This window comes from Acipenser ruthenus, chromosome 15 (assembly GCF_902713425.1).
Source record: "Acipenser ruthenus chromosome 15, fAciRut3.2 maternal haplotype, whole genome shotgun sequence".
Classification (NCBI taxonomy): Eukaryota; Metazoa; Chordata; class Actinopteri; order Acipenseriformes; family Acipenseridae; genus Acipenser; species Acipenser ruthenus.
In genome coordinates, this window is record NC_081203.1 from 5,754,064 (window position 1) to 5,775,377 (window position 21,314).

The following is a 21,314-nucleotide window of genomic DNA, read 5'->3' on the forward strand; positions in this document are numbered from 1 at the left end:
CAAAAACATCTATTCAGTATCTAGCCCTAGAACAGGGGGGACTTGATTGAAGTCCTTAAAATATTAAAAGGAGGTGACAGTTAACCCTAGATAATACTTTAATTGTAGAAACCAGATCCAGAGGAGAGTTGGAAATGAACTGGAGGCAGAGGGTAGGTGAGGGAATACCTAGCCATACTGATGATACGGAATCACAGAAATCCTTTAAAGACAACAAAGTTAACCGGAAGAGCATCATTGTAGAGGATGGTAAATACTGTGTGCAATAAAGCTGTTTATTTTTGATTGAATCCAACCCCTAGAAACCAAGCAGCAATTATTGCGGGTCCCTCTGGCCTTTCCAGTTAAGCAGCCTCCAAAGCGTATCTAGCTGCTCCCTCATTTCAGACCGATGCCCAGCCTGGATCAATACTGGCCTGCAATTGACCTTATGACCCCCTTCTATAAATATCTTCTACAGCATAGCACGGTGGCGCCAGACGTCAACAGTTAAGGCTATTTTAAAAAGGCGGCATTGATGAGAGGTCATGGCTGTTGGCAGTATTTTGCATTGGTGTTTTAGGTTTTTATTAACGCTTCACAATTTAAACGAGATTCTCACTTTTTTTGTTATGTTGCTGAAAACCAGCAATAACACCTTAAAATAGTGGATTAAGTCCCTTCCAGCAAATCTAAATGCACAATTCACAAACATTTAAGAGCAACAATGAAATAACCCAAAGTCGATGAGAGGAACATGGAGGAAGGGCGATGGTAAAATAAGATGTTCAAATTGTTAATCATTGGAGCAGCACTGTGATCGTTGACAATGGCGTTCTGAACACAGTTTGTGGCAGGGTGTGTTTTGGAATCTACAAAACTGGGGTGAATGTATTTCCTGGGGAGCAGTTCTCCTCAAATTATTCTATTCTGAGCTATACCAATAAACCTATATTTGACATTACTAATATTGTTTATCAGTTTCACATTTCTTACAATAGATTACTGCACCAACTAGGTCAACACACTATCACCGTTTATACTGTAGAACAAATATAGTTCTGCATGTTTGTAATTATTCAACTTAATTGTTTTTTCCATTTGCGTTATAAAATAATGTAGAGTAGAGTGTAGAGTAGTGGTTAGGGCTCTGGACTCTTGACCGGAGGGTCGTGGGTTCAATCCCAGCTGGGGGACACTGCTGCTGCACCCTTGAGCAAGGTACTTTACCTATATTGCTCCAGTAAAAACCCAACTGTATAAATGGGTAATTGTATGTAAAAATAATGTAATTGTATGTAAAAAAATAATAATAATGTGATATCTTGTAACAATTGTAAGTCGCCCTGGATAAGGGCGTCTGCTAAGAAATAAATAATAATAATAATAATAATAATTTAAAAGCAAAAGAATCTGAAAAACTTTTACAATACAACTTCCTGTTCATCCTTGGGGTAACAGGAATGGAAAGCTTTGTACTGGACTGGCGTGTGTTGTATTGTAAAGCAGCATTAGTGGAATTGAATATGACTCACCTTTTCCACATCGGCCTTTGTTACATTGATGTCAGCATCCATTCTCTCAAAATACTGCTGTGCCCTTTCTGCTTCCTTGCAGTCTCGCTCAAACCTTCTTTTACTCTGTGGAGCAACAGCAAAAGAAGAACACCATAAAGGTTTTAAAAAGGAAAATCAGATCATTCTTGTAACTTAATGCACTTAAAATTGATGTGACCTGTCTTGGGAAAGCGAGCACTGTATGTGTTCATTCGATCAATATATAGTTATGGAGGTTGCAGCGTATTGTAATAACTGCATAACTGAAAAATGCAAACTGTAAAGTCATTGTGAAGTTATGAGAATGTTGCAAGTTTCTGTAACTTGTAAATATTGGCTTGGGGTTATCTTTATGCATCATAGGCAATCCTTTTATTTTCAGTTGCACTCATCTTTCCCCCCAAAAGTTCAAGAAGTATGCAAGTATGATCAAAGGGTATGGAAGGGTTTTACGATTGTCTGGCACCAAACTTGTGTAACTCTTCCAGTCAAATCTTGCAAACCAGCCAAGCACATTGTTTGTGCAAGGTATGCATGAAATCCTTACATACACTTACATTTATTATCTTGCATTTCTGCAGTATGGGCAGGTTTATAAGACATAATTCAGTTTTTGCTGATTTTTCACCCACAGTTTGGCACACAAACATAAAAAATGATGTGTTAAATATCAATTCTGATATTCAATCCCACACATATAGAATATACAGTTCGGTATGCCTGGATCTCTTCCTGCGACAGTAACAGCTTGGACGCCTTCTGTGGCCGCAGCTGGAGAACAGATAATATGTCACACATAAGAATCAATCTGTGTGTCTTTCTTTATATATTTCCTTTTGAATGTTGCTTTCCCAAGGTTCTTAGTCAACATTCTGAATAGAACTTATTCTATCAAGAGTGAACATTTTAACAAGCAAACCATTCTGAACAGCTTAAAGGTTCACCAACCAGGACTCCTACACATGTAAGCATCTGCACCCTCCCCCCCTCCCCCACAGAGTTATTTGTCTTTTGAAACCGTGATGTTTAACAGCACCTTTGGCTGTTAAACACTTCAAAGGCAACAGCCATTTGAAGAATTGGAGATATCTAAAATATTATATTCATGTTCATCCACTGAGGAGGGTCTGGCATAACAATACCGCCTTAAATTCATGAAGTCGAATTTGTTTAGTTTAATTTATTCTTTGTTTTTTGTTTTATCATTCCCTTCCGTGTTGGCAAAGGGGCAAATGCCAAGGCGCTCCGTCTGGCAGGGCAGTGAGGCAGTGCCATGGGCATGCAGACTAACCTCGCCCACGCCTGTCCTTGACACATTTCCAGCACAGAACAGCATAGGTGTGAAGCTAACAACCACACTATACCAGCATTTAAACTGTGTGCCTCGGGACAAGGCCAATCACAAACAACCAATGCATGTTTTCTAGTATCATAACTTAACACATAAACAATTTTGATGTAGTTTTTACCCGAATTTGATGTTTGTTTGTTTTTTAATATCATTTCATCAAAGTACCTTATTTAGACGTGTTATTTCTCATTATGTAACCAAGATCACAAACAGGGTCTGATTTGTAACATTTGTTCATGAGTCTTTTTTTTTTACCCCAATTTGCCCTTAAACTTTCAGATCTACGCACCTTATTGATAAACAGTAGAATACATATGCAATGGCGATAGATAACAAGTATGTATGTAAACATGTAAGTGTGACAGATCAGAAGATGCCTCCACTATATCCCAGGCATTACGGATATACACCCTGTATGCTAAACAATGTCCTTACAAAGTTTCACCACAAATGGATCAGTGTCTTGACATTTGGCTGTTTAAAAGTGTTCTGGCTTTTGAACAGTCGCCTTGATTTTGAAAGCCAAAGAAATGAAAGTCCTGGTATCAGAGAGTCTGGAGCTGAAAGAATCCCTCCAGGAAGAACTACTTTGGTATCAGAACTCTGTAGCACAGGCTTCACCGGCTAGTTATTTATGACATATTCATAAGGGTTTGAAGTGGAAATTCTGGACCGCCAATGGATAAGCGATCAGGCAAAAAGCTTTTAACATTTAGGATGCTGGGCTAGGAAGACAAAGGAGAAGCTTGCTGTGAAAAGTGCACCCTAACAATTTCAACCCCAAAATTCAATCTGCAAGCTCAGGTGACCTACAGTATTCAGAGTCTCACACATCAGGTAACTAGTTGCTTAGTAACACATGCTTTCCTTGCACACTGCTAGGCTAAAGCCATTTGTGTTTGTTTTGTGATGAGAAATAGCAGAATCTACTTAAAAAATCTTGCTTCTTAATAAAAATTCAGTTATGCAGCATACAGTATATTAAATTACTATGCATAATTTAACATATTTTTTCAGTTGCATTTGAATGTTTTTGTGAAGATCTACACATTTTTTGTTCTTTTGAATAATTCAGGTTACAAGCGGCTAATCTTTTCACGTTTGCTTCAAGCCTCATGGAAACAAACATCTTCTAAAGCCAATTGAAAACCTGCTGTCAATGTCATTTGTACTCCACAAGCAAAGACGCTTACCTGTTCTAGCTGTTTCCACGAGTTCTCGATGTGTTGCTGCGCCTTGCGACCATCGTTGAAATGCTGGAACAAAAACACAAAGCACGTTGTTAGCACACACTGCGGTGGCAATCTTACCTCAGGAGTCAAAAGCCGCTCGATCTCCTTAACACTGATAAACTTCCCCTCAACTCTGTCCTTTTTCCTGCAGTAGAATTCATCAGATTGCTGAAGCACACATGAAATTGTTATTTTTCCTGATAAAAAACACATGAGTTCACTTTAGAGAAGAATCTCAATGAGAGACAGATGTGTATGTGCCTCTAACAAGTGTGAAGCTAGCATAAGGTACGAGCACTCCTGTGGATCATAGGACTTTAAAAACCTGCATGGGGTAGTTTACATCTGCAAAATGAAATGACAGGCAAAAAGCTGTTCCTATTGTATATACTAGCCATTTTATAAAGGAGTATGCACTACAGTATACAATAATACCAAAATCCTATTTTGCCATAATGGTCGTCTTGTGCACAGAAGATTACCAGCTGACAAAAATGCTCAAGACATGGAAAATGGTATTAACTATGTATCATGTTCTTTTTTTAATAAAACATGATTTATAGTAAGTTGGTATGTCCAGTTTACCCTGGTTCTTATGGTATCGTTGCTCACCATAAGAGACAGGGTCAGCTTTACAGTATATATTAACTTGATATTACCATTCATATATGAGAAATCAACCATCAAACAATCTGCAGGAGATCTCTTATGACATAAAAATAACACAGTTCATAAACCAATGCAGCATTTATTCATTGAAGTTAGTTATCTGGACTTTAAATAATACATAATACCTTTATAAAATACTGTCCTCTATACTGAAGAAAATTCTAATAACATATATGTGTTGAAGGAAGAACTCTCATCCTTCCCCTTTGCATGCACTGCTGATGTGTAATATCACAGCCCGACTCAACTTCAGCGAGATTATTTTTTTAAGGTAATGGAGTGTCCTAAGCAATTAACTTATCACACTTAACTCATCCCTTTATGGTAAATACTACCCAGTGTCTAGGGACTGACTATGGTAGAATTTAATATAAAACTTAAATTTAGGGCATAGCGGAAAGGTTTTTCAACCCTGTGTAACTGGAGTGCGAATCCTGCTTTATGGAATAGATATGCTTTACCAATATAAAATGTTCCACTGCAGTTAAGGGTTTGATTTGACCAATCTATACCCCACTGGGTTAAGTCACAGCTGGAAAAAAATAAAAGTTTTACAGCACTAGGGAATTACCCTGGATTGCATCAACCACCTTTCATGGGTTATCCTGGAATGTCCCCTAAAGTGGGGATGCAATACAGGGGGATTCCCCTGTGCTGTATAAGAGTGATGTATTCAATTCAATTCAGTGAACACACCTATAATAAGTAGCACACACTTTTACAAACGGACTGCTGTTCCCATGACTAATGTGTTTCAGAGAACTCTGACATATATGCTGTATTATAAAAAAAAGCTGTAACACAACAGATCCTACAGACCTTAATAGTGGGGGGATAGCAGAAGCATGGCTGGCACAACTTACTGACGTTTCATGAGAAACCATTCTGCAGAATGGAACTGGAGGAACTGGAGACATAGCAACTCCTGTATGTGTTATCAATGAGAAAATCTCAATAAAATGCAGAATACCACACTTCCCAACAAAAAGACTGCAAGCTTGTATCAACATTAGCCTTTGGAGAAATCTGCGCTGCACAAGACACTTACATCCCCCCATTGCTGAATCCAAACCAGCATAATGCAAGAGTTATTGCAGCCTGCAGGGATGCGTTTGTACAATAATCTGCCTTCTGTTCCACATAGTGAGTCATAGAGGCTTTTTAGGGCTAGGCAAATATCCAACACCTTTTAGCCATGGATTTGACAACGACTGCAGGATAGATGTAGTCCACACACTATTAACGCACATTTGATGCCTTTTCACATAGAAATCAGACACTTTGAAGTAACTGCATTGTAGTCAGGTATTCAGAATAAATCATTCTGTTGAATTTGCCATTATGCACTATGTGCGGTGCAGGCAGATAATAAGTGGTGGCACTACAGCCTATGGGTAAAGGTTAAATACAGTACTCTCATGATAACACTTGTCTGCTTTTCATTAAGGGGGCCACGGAATCATCAGAGTAGAGAGACTTGCTGGCAGGCCTGGGACTCCCCTACCCAGACACAGCAGGCTGGTTTCCGCAGGGCTCAGTCATAATGTTACATCACTCTCTGCTCTCTCGCCAGGCTGCCATATCCACAGCTGCCAGCGTGCCCGACCACAAAACAGGTTGGCTCCAAAGGCAATGGCTTTTACAGATCCCTTTCTCATAAACCTGAATAAAACAGCTTCACCATGATGTATAGTACAGTATGTAATCTAACTCTTTTAAGAAATCTTCTCATGTAAAAAAATACTAAACGCTATACCAAGGTTTAGACATAGACAACAATAAAACCCCTGAAGGTAATATTTTAAAAAACATTTAACCGGAGACCTACAGTACTGCATTGATTTTCACATTTTTTCAAAATTTTTCATCCTTTATAGTATTTTGATCCATTGCAAACAGTTGAGATTAAATACTCTTTCAAACAACTTTGCAGAAGTACTGTAAAATACCAATACTACTTTTGCAGTTCTACATTAAGAGGTTACTGTGTCCAAAATAATGTATTCTGTAATTTATTATTGTTGCAGGATGTATTACACGGGTTATGTTAACATAATTATTTATTACAACCTCTGCATGGTGTGTTTAAGTTTGTATATTTGATGCATCCAGGCAATATACCACATCATGTAAGTAAGCATTAACTCTGTCTGTCTCCTAGCAACTCACAATCATAACAGAAAACAAACACCAGCGAGCGCTTTCACAACCTAATTCCCCAAACTGGCTAGAAAAAAAATTAGCCATTATGAATTAGCTGTAATCAGGGTCAATAGAAATCTGAAATAAAAGAAGACCACTAATAGATTCTGGCTTATAACGGGACTGTGTGTGTACTTATGCAGGCTGAAATTATACAAAACAAAAAAATATTTTATATTGGTGAAACGGCTCCAAAAGTGTTGCTGTGCAGTTTATAAAAATCAGGTATTTGTTGTTTATTATGTAGGGTTACCATGTGGCTCCAGATTAACCGGACGCTGTGAGACAGAACGGGATTTCAAACTTGCCCCTAAATTGAAATAAATGAAGGTGTAAATGAACCATCCTTAGCTACAATTAATAATGGTGCTTAAATACCCGCATGCGCGTCAAATAATTGTATTATACTAAGAATGAATTGCAGCCAGTCGCTATTTTTTTCTGTTTGTTAAAATTCAATCGCCCATATTATTCTGCAAATACAATCGCATCATCATCTCGTTGCTCTATCGATAAATTAGCTATTCGTTCATTAAGATCTGATCAGAAGCAGCTGATCAGTGTGAATTGTTTGCTGCGCCCAAGCAATTCCACCACAGCAGGATTAATCTCAGCAAAGGTGGAGCTCATTTATACGTGAATTACTTTCAATTTAGGGGGAATTTTGAAATCCCGGTCTGTCTCAAAGCGTCCGGTTAATCTGGAGCCATATGGTAACCCTATATTATGGGTATTATGGGATCAAGGAAATCAGTATGGATACTTATCATGGATGATGATGTCACTGTGTGAATCCTGCTGTCCCACAGAACCCTGTTGTAATCCAAACAGATACTTGGGAAATCAATTTTAAAGAAATAAACACAACCAGTAAATGACCCTTTTATGTAATACTGTACACTCATGAAGTACATGTAAAAGAAAGAAAAGAAACATTTGCTTTTCAGATAAATTATCCCAGGATCTCAGCCTAAGACATGTTATAGATTTGTTTTCACTGTCCTAACTGAGACATCTTAACAATGTGATCCGGAGCGTGGAAATCATTAACCCAACCTCACTCAGTCAGGACTGAGCAGATCAACAATGATAATTAAATGTGTTAGTGTACGACCCTGTCCTTTGGACTAGCACCATCAATATTGCTAATTATAAAGACTACCAAACCCTCTACCCACATGCAAAAGGACATTACATTCTCTCAACACGTAAACAAGTTACTGCATGTCAAAAGCCTTTGAATACTGCATTTTGTAAGTGTGTGAGGAATTACATATCTTCCATTAAGTATTGATATCACTCATTAACATTGAGAGTGCTGATGATGCACTGTGCATGTCTCTTCATTCCCCACTCCGCGGAGACCTTTCCTAATGGCTTTATAAAGCCTGCTTTAAATAATGCTGACCATTCTGGTTCTCACAGAAGTTAGTCTCAGAATCATCAGTGCTGTGTCTTGATCATCCTGGTCCGAATAACAAAGCTCTGTAGTCTACATAAATGCAGTAACTGGTGGCATTTCACCCAAACTGTCATCTGCCTTTGTAGTTCACACTTGACTTATGCTGCAGTATTACATTGCTAAGTTTTTATTTCATTGTATAGATTTTATACAGTATCCCTCATTTCAAGAAATATTTTATACCTCGTGTATAGGATGTCTCTCATTGTATAAGAAATGGCATGAAAAACTCAAAGCTGCTCAAACTTTGCAAAGTGACACCTCTAAAAAGACAACTTACACATGACATATTAACTAATTATACATCTCAAATACAGTATGTAGATTTATTAAAAGGTATGCTTGTTTTATGTAAGTTTAGAATTGTGCTGTACTTATGCATGGGATGACATCTATACACAAGACTGAACGGTTCACTTCTGAGACGCGATTTGGAAGTGAACTAAGTAGTAGATTATATATGTAGCAGTCCAGCGAACAGAAAGAAATTCACAATATTTACTGGGAGACGATGGCTTAGTGTATACTGCCTGCACTCACTGTTTCTCTTAGACAAATGTGTGTATTAAGAAGCCCTGGCAGACCACAGCACTGTCAGCAATGACAACCCAATAGATTAAGAACTAATATGACCGTGTTCCTTATATGGCAGCATACTGGTACAGATATGCTACGATGATATTGTAATGATAATTGTGTGTACAACTACAGTACACGCATTAACACGTTAATTTTCAAACAAATGGGGTCACCAAAAGTAGTTGACAATACAAGAATAATGATCAAATGGCAAATAAATGCTTAACTGAACTGTATCAATCAATTATATGGTACAGTATAAGTACGCAGGTGTGCCAATGTTCAACTATAGTTACAATTACATTGTAATTAATTACAAATTACACAATTACAACTGTAATTGACCCCAGGTCTGATTATCATACTAGTGTAGCTGCACTGAAGTTCCTAATTGACAGGATACATAGAGGGTACCCCATTAAGGCAGCTTGTATGTAAATGTATGTTACTAATGTATTTTTTGTACAAGGTGATATTGGGTACCATATTAATAACAATTAGTAACTATTCTATTCTAAGTAGGTCAATGCTGAACTTGTCAAGCGATGAGTTTAACAGACACTTTGAACGGATTCTACTGATCGCTATAAAAATAATATATTGGGTTTCAAAAGCTGACTTTAAACAAGAGCCTCTCCAACAAAACACTTCGTTTTAAATGCTTTTGTCAGTAAAAACTCCAAAGCTGCTCTGCAATCATTAAGTAATCTGGAGGGTCCAGTGGAAAAAGAAGAGCTTCACAATGGGCAGATGGGGAATAAATGACATCATCACAATAAACGATAAATGGAAATGTGCAGAAAAGAAAATATTATTTCACCATGACAGCAACCAACAAGGACGTTTTATATGCGAATATGGAAAGACAATTCTCCACATTTATGCAAGATTGCAGTATGCAATGCGGTTATATCAATATTTATTACTCGTGATACCTAATCAACTCATATTGAAAATATCAGCTCTATTAGTGTTGGCTGTTAAATGCTATGAAAAAAAAACAAAACGCCATTTGGGGAAAAAAAATACTTTTAGTTATTGTTAAGCTATTCTGAAAAATGATAACTCAATGTTGGAGCGACAGGACCAAGAGCTACTGTGAATGATTGCAAACACCATAGAATACAAAAGAAATGTAACAAAAATCTATTAAAATAACAACTTGTTCTTTAAACAAGGGAAGTGCACATTCAGCCCAAACCCTAAAGAATTATAATTTTGGTATAAAATGAATTAATCACACATTAATTTTAAAGATGCTCAATATATCTGTATATTACAATGCCTGTGTATACTTCACCGGTAATGACGACTTTACCAATGAATTCTTTATAGATTTCCTCGAAGAAGGCTAACCACGACCACGTTGGTTCTAGTGTTTATTTCCTCTGCACAGCTTGCATTTTGTAGTACAGTACAAAAAAATAAAAAATAAAAATAACATCCCCAGAATGACACTACCAGCCATGTGCAGCCTGTCTGAAGTGTGGAGTGGAAGACTGATTCTGCACCCATGTATACTGTAAGTTATCACGGTTAGTTTCTCTTGAATTAATGAAGCTCTGGGTAATTCTAGTTTTAGCTACTCTCATTTGCTAGGTAATTCTAGCATAAAGCTATTTATGACAGTACGTTTAACAGTAAGATACGGTATACTTTAAATATGAGGTGGTCTGTGGAACCTGCTTCCAGAAATCAAACAGTAAATCACTGCTGTGTGGCGAAGTCTTTCTAAAGTTGATCCATAAAAATCCATATAAACCATTTTTTCCCCTGCAATATTCATTAATGTATTTATTATGTTCCATGCTGTATCAGGATATAATTTATTGCAAAAAGCTGCAGGAATAAAACCAACCAACCAACTAACCAACTGAATAAGTAAACATCCTTTCCCCGCCCTAGAATCCTAAGGATAGTTACTGTGAGACAGCTGCTGTGTAACCAGTCCCTTCTAAATCAAAGCCAACAGGGGAGGCTATATTAAGAGTAGAGTAGAATAGGGCTTCTTCCTCCAGTGAACAGTTTTCCTCTCCCTGTTACTCAGTAAAATGCTGACCTCTGTCTGGAGCTGTAAGTGCGTTCTCTCTGTCACAGCTGTGGCTGCTGTCTGACGAGGCCTGGACTGGATACTGTGCTGTGCGCTCTCTCAAGGAAGTGATTAAACCACAGCACTTCATTCTGGGATCCAGTCAAATCCAGTCTGTCTAAAGCCATCCTAACGAGTGAAATAACTGTATAATCAAACATCCAAATTCCAAAATGTGAGGAGGTGATCTTTAACAGCCTTGGCAGGTCAAAGCATCACGTGTTTATTTGGAATGAGAAAATAAGAGACACAGAAACCAGCAAATTTAGATGAAAGGATTTTGTTTAGTTGAAAAGCTTCATAAATTGTTAAACAGTGTGTAATAATGGGCAGCTACTCAAGGGACAGTGTTGGAAGTAAAATTTGTAATTGTACTAGCTCAAAAGTAATTACATCATGGCAGATGGGACTGGGAATCATGGGAAACTCAGTGAGACTCACTTTTGTGTTGATAAGGTCAAGCATGGTAAATTATGTTTTGTAAATACACTGGATAAGAGAGGAGTCGGTTCCCAGTTAAGTGTGTGACCCCCCTAATACTCAAGATGAGTCACAGCTGGAACTACACCAGAAAAATCATCTACAGCAAATGCTTTTCCTCTTACTCCTTTAGAAGGGGGGAGAGGGGGAATCTAGTAATCATGAGAGTCCGCTAGGGCTAAGCCAAAACAACCGTATTTATTTCACTTGTTAACAGAGCTGGATTCAAGTTATGGTCTACAAAAGTCCTTAAAAGCTAATGAATGATCATGCTGGCATGCTGTGACACTTACTGTAGCCCCCTAGTGAATTATTAACCTTCTCAGTGCTGATCTGTGGCACAGCTTTGAAGAGGTTTGAAACCACTTTCTGAAGGGCAATCGAATTCTGAAGAAACCAAAGGCCGTACCATCCATGGCTAGAGTCCGGTCAACAAGAAGTGACAGTAAACGAAGGGCAATCTTCAAAGTCAGAAGTCAGATTGTACATTCAATCTTGAAACTTGAACCCAGTGATGTCTGAACATAAATAAGAGCTCTCTATATAAATGTCATTAAAATAGTCTCTTCTGCTATTAATATGTTGCAGGATTAAATGCATGATGTGTGGAGGAGATCAAACACGCTGTACTGTACATACAAGGCTCGGTCACAGTGAGGACGTCCACTCAGCAGGCTCAGTAGCTTAAACAATCCCTTTTTTTATAACTATTGTGTACCATAGAGAAAGCATGGTAAAACACAAATACAATATGGTAAACCATGAAGCTCAGTGAATGCATACAATACTGAAGGCTTTAATGTGGTCTTTGTTCAATGTTACTGTGACAACGTACCATGTTGTTGTATAGTAATGCACACTTATAGTCCCCATGTCTGGCATTTACACCGATTTTCATCCATGGGGTGCTGATACAGTATTGAGAGAGGTGCATGGGCTTATATATGAAACCAAATAAGTACATTAACTCCATGCGCCCATTTGTGTATCAGTAATTGCAGTCCTATTTATTTATTTATTAAGATGTGATTTCTGAGCTGGACAGAGTGCAGTGGGTCAGGATTCAGGGATTAAACTGTTTGCATCCCCAAGATCTTAGGCAGGGAGGGGAAGACTTGAACTGAGCAATGGGAATAATGTGAAATAAAGCGTGGAAAGTGTTAAAACAATCAATCTGACTACAGCAAAATCTGGTACCAAAGCAAGTCTTCAGTGGAGTTATTTGGTCAGAACGGGCATCTCATCGTATGCAGTCATGTTCTCCTAAAGGAGCGGAATACTGCTGTTGTGCTTGACGACAGCGCAGCTAAAAAGGATTATTTGAAGATGGAAATAATAAATCCCAGGAAAGGTAAGAAAAAACAAAGAGAAATGTAGATTTCAGAGTAATTTCTGCAACAAACTAAAAGGATGGCAGTATAAGTTATAAATGGAGATCACGAGAGGGATGAAACTGGAAAATATTACTCCAAAAGCAAACTCTTCAGTGAAACAGCCAGCTTGGAGAAGAAGTGTCTCATATAAACCTGTAAGCCCAAATAAAATGCACAACACACAGTCATTTGTAACCTTCTACTTGTTTCATAGTTAGCTTATGGGGGTAGGTGGGTATTTTTTGCTGGGTTTTTTGGCCACATTGAGTCATTTTTCTGGCTCTACCACTGAATCATAATTCTGTTGTTTTCTAGAAAAAAATGCTGTCATTTCAAAATAAAAAATAAAAAAATCTAACTGGGGGGATGTCACCAACCCATTTTAACATGACAACTGGAAGCAAAGCAAAGTAACCGTACACTGTGCAAATGAAACAGAGCACAAACAAATGGCCATTATCACTATACTTACTGGAATCGGCTCAGCTTTATCTACACCTCATTGCACCCATTGCCCTTTCTCCAGCACCTCTGACGTGCATGTGTCTGTTCAGACAGATGAAACTACATTGTAACAATTATATTAGTTTCCAAAGCAGAAATGATTAATCCAAATCAGAGCACTTTTCTTTTTTTTTTTTTTACAGAGCAGCTCAAACTATGTAAACATACCCTTGCTGTTATACCGCTAATGCTGTTATTGTAGCGAATTAAATTAGACACACATTTTTGATGTGCAAATGATCAGAGCAATAAGGTTCAATCAAGTCTATATCCATGACAAGTCCTTCTGAAAACAATTAAGGAATATTGGCAGATTAAATCAAGAGACGACACCATTCAGAATCCTGGTGCTACAGCTGATGCCCAGCCAGTGCAATGTGTTTTCAGTTAGATATTTTATAGTCAAAAGGCAGGCACATGGCAGTGCAGAGCTCAGGAGAGTCAGAATAGCAATCTCTTTTTCCAGTACTTTTACAGCAGCTCTCTGATATAACCCATAGGACGGACATTATGACACTCCAGAAAATGACTTTGATGTCAATTTGCACTTAAAGTTGATGGATTCTCAGTGCAGGCACTGCTAAAGGGGGACCTTCATTAAACTGTTAGGCTAGCGAGGCATGAGAACGAAGGTGTATTCCAGCAGTATTCCTGCATTTCTGAACTATCAAAGGAATTATTGACAGCGAGGTTTAACACTGCAATGAGCCAGGGTGCGATGAGGCTGGAGTTTAACAGACTGTGATTGGAAAACGCAGTAAAGCATCTAGGAGGAATAATAACATGGTACTGCCAGATTTCTTTCTGATTTATTACAGGCATCAAATTTGAAGAGAATAAATATGCAGGATAAATATGAACAGGCTAAACACAATAATCAACTCACTAGTTACTTGATAAGCCTCTCTTTTTTAAAGACGCGTTTGAAGCTTCTGGCTGTGATTGTAATAGGACTTAACAGGTTGGTTCCAGGAGTTTGATCTCTTCAGTATATTTATAGACCTAATTTGGCATTACCGAGCAGGGTTTTTTTTTTTGTTGTTGCTCAGTTTATGACCCAGCAGTTATTCTGAGTTGTAACTGTCATAAGAGAGTCAATATCCAGTTAATGTTACTCTTTAATGGACAGCCTCCTTCGCTGCAGTACTTTTCTTAAAGAGTAAGTAGCGAGTTTCTGAAAAATATAGCGTTAAATAACGTACCTGTAATTTTTAACATCCTGACAACTTTTTACACTTAGAACTTTAAAAGTCTGTTTCAAAGCTCTTCTCAAAATGTCTGCTCTAGTGCACTGGGGTTTGAGATCTGTCCTCTAAATCACCTTGTAGCAACACGTGGGGACGGATAACGCTAGATTTTTTTTGGAACCCCGCTACTTACTCTTTAAGTACCACAACTCAAAATGATTTCCTGTATCCATGTATTTTCCTTTATTTGTCTGTATTGTACATTATCTAATTGTATTTCTTCTAAAAACTACAAATTGTAGGTCATTTATGTTGGTTCATTTACTTTTTTTATTTCTTATGTATGTACACACGCACGCACAGGATCTCATTTTGGAATCTATACTGCATTCATTAAAATCCAACAACTGAAATTCTCTGCGCTGTTACTGTAATCACAGCCAAAGAACCGCAAAACAAAAGCTGTTAATTATCCGGAGTTGCACTGAGAAAAAGGCATGTCTTTTACATGACAGGTATATTAGTCCTATCACAAGGGTCACTTGCACCCTGTAGGTAACACCACCACCACTAAGAATGCTGAACAGTCACTTCCCATGCCAACGCCACTCCACTGGCACTCTTCCCTTTAGAGCTCCAACAGATTAGAGCAATGGGGGAAACGGTGCCTTTTTCATCTGTGTGGGAATTCTCAACTGTTAACTACATGTTCCCTCAGTGCTCATTATTGTTTCTGTTGAACTTTGAATTACAGCTTTCATTTAAAGGTTTCAATTGCTGGGAGCAATAATATGTGGTTTAAAACAAGAACTACAGATGAAATTAGTTATAGAGAGAGGGTTTTTTTGTATCTGAATTCCAGTGGATTAGCTAGTCTTCCTCTGGTGCTTCACATTCATTTGTTGTGAATATGTGCCCATTTGTAACATTATCTTTAGAACTAGAAAATTCAGAACAAAGCAAGTACAAAACTGGAGTTATTCAGATTTTAAAACAATGAAATCTAAATACAATGTACAGCTATAAGTTTTACCAGCATTTTTTAAAGTGTTGCGTTTTGTTAGTTGCTTATTGAAATGGTGTCTAAAATGGGAAAGTAGATTCCATTACCCAGCTCCGTTCTACAGCTCGACTAATAAAAAAGACAAGTCCTTCAACTCCTAACCTGTCCCTGTTGTAAAAAACTGCAAATGAAGTGTAAAAAAGACAAACAGATGCTGTAGGTACTGTATGAGCGCCTCCACTACACTATACACCCACCGTCAGGGTTATCTATCCCCATTGCAGGAACTAGTTACATGGATTTATAAGAACTGTATATGAGCCATTTCATTCAGTCTCCAGTTTACCAGCATTCTTCCCCTCCTACAGCAATCAGCATTCGCCATACATTATTAAAGTCCAACAATGAAGAACACAGCTAGCATCTAGGACCAACACACTGTGCCCTCTCCAGTTTGCATCGCTAATGTGTGGGACATGAACCCTTTCCAGCAGCAACCATTTCACAATAAACACTCTTAATCCTTCTTGGTAAAACAGAAATCCATATAAGGTTAGCATGTAGTCTGAAGCTAGCAAACATTTCAGTGTAACTGTACTGGTAGTTTAAATCAACAACTCATGTACTGTGTGATTTTTTTAAATATTAATTTGGTTTATTTTTCAATTTAGAGTGCTTAATTCTTTTTTTTTGGTTTCTTGAATTCCTTTAGACAATTTGGTATAGTGGCTGATTGATTGATTAATTAATTAATTAATTAATTAATTAATTAATTAATTAATTAATTAATTAATTAATTAATTAATTATCTGAGGATCTCAACAAAAATAAAATAACAGAAAATGCATAATGATATCCCTGCAATGCAGCTATCCTGAGACATGCGGCTGAGTGAATGAGTCTAAGAACCAAATCGCCCAGGTCTGTGTCACCTCATTAGCAACTTCATGCATATTAATGCAGGATACGCACTGGCTCAAGGGTTCAGGGATAAGCAGGAACAGAGCAAAGACTGTAAGGAGCAGAGTTTGTAGGAGGAAACAACAGACTACAGAGAAGAAAAGGCCAGAGATACATCAAACAGGACAATGAGGAGGATTATTTTCTTCCATAAAGCCAAGAAAAGGTTCTCAGTATCAGCAATGGCCTCACACTGTGCAGTATGTGGGAAGGGAGGGAGTTTGAAGGACAGCGTGGCTGTACCAGATGTGCTGTGAGAGGCAATATCCTCTCAAGTTTTATGGTTTCCTTCTTGTAAGTGGAGGACCACAGAGTATTTTATTACAGTATGTTTTTTCAGTTGTTCTGCATTTTTGCATCTGTATTTTTTAAAAATGTTTTACTCTCCAATTCAGAAAATGCATTTATTGTTTGTTAGTACCTAATTATAGAGCTGGGACGAACCCACATTTTTTAGGTTTAAAAATTCAAAATACTTTGAATATATTCCAAATATATACACATTTGAACTTATATACACTGGCTGTGCCAGGATGCCACTCATTGTGGGCTATTAAGGTTATTTTGGCTAGTCAGTGTAAGATTTCCTTATAAATTCACAAATAATTCATATTCGGTGAACATTATATACATTTGAATGTTAAAACATTAATGCGGCAGACACTTAAAATGTTAGATTTGATGTGGAAGTTGCTTAACCAACCCCATACAGTAAATCGATTCCTGATCATAGATAAAAAAAGGTTTCAATAACTCTCCATATGAGGAAATAACATCTTTTGAAAGGTTGCTTTACTGATCTAACAAAGTCAAACCACACCTGCTTGTCCTCTCTATCCAGCAAGCTGACCACACGACTCGACTCATTCTTCTCTAAATATAGCATGTGGGGCCATGTTTTCAAAGAGTTTCTTTAATTAACTCATATTTATAGAAAAGAGCAAAAATGATGTTAATATTACAAAATAAGAAATAAACACCTTGATAGTGTTGAAGAGAACTTGAAATATATACGTTTTGTAAAATGAACTTGCGCTTTTACCTAAAAAATAAAAAGGAGTTAATTAAAGACTGGAGTAAATGCTTTGAAAATATGGCCTGTGTAGTCTTGACAGCAGGAAAACATTATTCAGGTCTAAAATCCCCATAAAAATTTCTCTTTCAAAACATGACAGTTGAAACTACAGTTTCCCTCGTTCTGTACTTTCTGTAGTACCCCCTACATTTTTAAATGTACCACACCCACTTTGCAAAAGCTAGAAAAACTCCAGTGGCTTTTTAAATAACACTTCCAGTCCACTGAGTGTGCCAAAGACACAAAGGAAAGCAATAGACAAAAACTGCTTCGGAGGCCAACCACAAGCATGGAGCACAATGTAAAAATGAGATCAAAGCTGGCTGATGCAAACAAACACTACCATACGACTGCACAAAGGCTTTCTGATGGCAGCTTCTGGGTTCAATATGCTCCAGGTTTTTAAGCATGGCTATCTGCATCTGTTGTCTTATCTGCTGCACTGACTGTACCTAATTGCTCCCGCCCACTGCTCTCAGACCTACTTCATTTGCTACCGCAGATGTGTATACGCTTTGTATATTTTGTTGTTCGTGTTTAATCTAGAACTGGAACTAAGAGGAGGACTGTTATACCCCAGAGATCCAGTATCTGTGAAATGGAGGAAGGCTTGTATCGTAATGCTGGCTCCCAGAGAGGGTTACAAGCGCTGGTGTTTCAATAGTACACTGGAAGTCAGCCAAGTAAACACAAGATACAGTGCAGCATGACTGAAGCTCAGCACATCATGAGAAAAATATATATCAGCTGTGCTAGCCTGTACCGCTAACTCGGGAATTAGTTTTCAGAAGCATAAGCGCTTTAACTGGCTTTGTAGAAAACCCGAGACTGAAAGACAGATGGACACGAGACCGATAAACTGTACAACATAACAGTTTTAAGTGCTAGCCCAACTGTACTGCCACCTCTCCAATGCCCGTCATAGAATTCTTGTCAGTTAAATGATTTCAAAGCATTGGATTTCACCAACACTCAATGTGACAGCACTCTATAATTGTAGAAACCTATGATACAGGTTCATAGAAGATGACATTTGCCTCCTTGCTGATTAAAATATGAGATGAAGTAGTAAGGGCAACGCTTCACTGTTCTCAACGCACTACAGTGCTCTGAGCACTATGTTTTTAGAACATCATATACAATAGGGAGCCTATATACTAAATCTTAATGGTTATTGAATCTAGAACAAGGTCAGTTAGGACACAACATATCTACAATCTTTCTGGTTGGTGTTATTCCTGCTTTAGCACTAACAAGCTGCACATGGTTCAAGACAAAGGGTATTACGTTTAATTTGAGATCAAGGAAATGCTACTGTGGTGAATACTGCATTTATAAAACTCACATGAAAACGTACGATTAGATTATTCAATTTGGTCGATATAAAAGAAGATAGATGTTCTAAAGAAGTTTTTTGTGGAAATGCATTCCAACAATTGAAATTGATCCGGCGTCCGTCATTTATTTTAGAAACGTTCAGTACTGAACATTCTAAAATGATTTATCTTTATTTTATTAACTCATTAGAATTCTTCACATTTTATTTGTTGCTTGTGTAGGAGTCAAGTATTTTTTATATGAAATCTTAAGACCATTATATAAGCACTACCGTATACCACAAAAACAGCTAAAGAAAACAAATGACTGTACAGTAAAGAAATCCCATGCATTCCATTCTGCATTGTACGGTGGCAAGAATGCCCAGAATAGGACACATTTTCTTAACAGTAAAGTAATGTATTTTCCTATTAAAAAGGAACAAAGCTTTAACTATGAGACCAAAATTCCCCCCCAGCTCTCCTTTGAGAAAATACATTTATTCAACTGTAACCCCAGAGCAAAATTTGTGATGCACAATGAAAGCATTTTTTGCTAGTATTAATTTAATAGGCTGGTTTTGTTGTGTGCAGGTTTGCTTTGGTGAGTATAAGAAACTGCGGCAGAAAGACTGCACAGCACCTTAATTAATTTAATCTTTTTGGCCTTCTTTGAACAATGCTGAAGTGTGCTTCATATGAAACTGGCTGTCTTCTGTGGTGTGCCTAATTAACACGTGTGATTCAATATTCTTTCAGGTACTGTATGATTATTACCTCTGTATGCTCGTCCATGGGTTTGTTTAAGTAAAATAAATGTATTCATCTTACAAACCAAGTAACAAACAACTTGTAAGATTAAGTACAGGACTCCATGGTGTGCCTGCTTTGTTTGTTACTATGCAGCACAAGTTTTCTTTTTTCTTTCACAGACCATCATTCATGGTATCTGGTTTTTATCCACAGAATGAAGATGTTCACATGAACCACAAGCCCTGACAGGAAGGATGTAAAACAAATGGCAATAAAAATGTGTACATTTTTATATTAAATCAATTAATGTAGGGATTACTTTCCCTGGTGGATCTTCAGCAATTTCAGCAGTAGAGTACACCACTGGATTGGAATGCAAGCAAAGACACATTCTAAAACTAGTCCCGGTAAACATGTTATCTCACGCTAGATATACCCATGCTTGTGGTGTAGACCTCAATAAAACTGGCCCAATCTGTTGCAGACTATTGAAATATTATTTATGTACTTAAATATCTCCCACTACGCTGCGGGTCATTCCTGACAGAATGATGTGATTTTCTGCTCCATCGCATTACTTCCAGTCATTCCCCCCTTAGACTGTACTCACTCCTATCTCTGCTGCCAGCAGGCAGGATTTTATTGGACACAACAGCTGACCTGAATATTTAACCCAGTTTCTTTTGCAGATTAACTGGACGAGGCACTGCTGCCTCTTTACGAAGTAAAATTGCTTGGAATCTGGTAATTGGAATAAAAATAAAAAAAAACGGAACAATTTTGAGCTTCAAAGCAAAAACTGAGAAGTGGAAACAGTCTGGTTCACAGACTTATTAAAAATACTTTAATTACCTTGCGAATGTTACCGTCTAAACATGATGTGCATTGGTAACCAGATGGGTTCAGCTATTTACTTTAACAACTTCAAATGTATTTATTCATGTATGAGTTACCAGATGACCATGTAAGTGTGCAAGCTTTGAGAATCTACCCTAATGTATTTTAAAGAAAGAAACGGATATGATTATTGATGTTGGCGTGTGTGGAGAGGAGGTTCTTTCTTACCGATTTCCGCTCCTGCTTGAGCTCCTGGGTGTATCGTGACAGCTCGCTGATGATCTGTAATGATAGGTTCTCTGCGATGACCTCGTGTTGGCCGGCATAGTCGTTCATCTCGTTCAAGGTCGTTAGGAAGGCCCGGCATGACGTGTACCTGCCAGAGGGTTATGTGTTATCATTAGCAGTACACAGATGTGCACTGGGATGGAACATATATAACATCATTAGGAAATGATGCATTATTCCAAAGAGCTTACTCTTTAACTACCTCCTCTATTAGAAAAAACTTTCAAAAACTTGGAACTACTAGTTAACACTAACCAAAAAAAACATTTAATTAGACCGGATTAAACACTTTGGAAACTTACAGTAGATGGGATCTAGTACAACAACTGCAGTTGACTTAGATATTTCCTTATACTACATTTGCAGTTGTTTTGATATTTTTATCCAGACAAGACTGGGGGGTTTCTGCTGAAGCAACC

The 21,314-nt window shown here is 37.7% G+C and overlaps 1 protein-coding gene across 30 annotated transcripts in view; it reads right to left on the reverse strand.

Moving 5' to 3' along the window:
- LOC117962555 (formin-binding protein 1-like) overlaps nucleotides 1-21,314 on the reverse strand; it is a 103,847-nt gene that overhangs the window by 44,415 nt on the left and 38,118 nt on the right. For all 30 annotated transcript variants that reach the window (XM_058987005.1, XM_058987007.1, XM_058987008.1 and 27 more), the window contains exons 4-6: nucleotides 20,836-20,983; nucleotides 4,080-4,142; nucleotides 1,515-1,619 (exon numbers count right to left, since the gene is read on the reverse strand). In XM_058987005.1, the coding sequence (XP_058842988.1) occupies nucleotides 1,515-1,619; nucleotides 4,080-4,142; nucleotides 20,836-20,983 (316 nt within the window). The remainder of the gene's footprint in view (nucleotides 1-1,514; nucleotides 1,620-4,079; nucleotides 4,143-20,835; nucleotides 20,984-21,314) is intronic.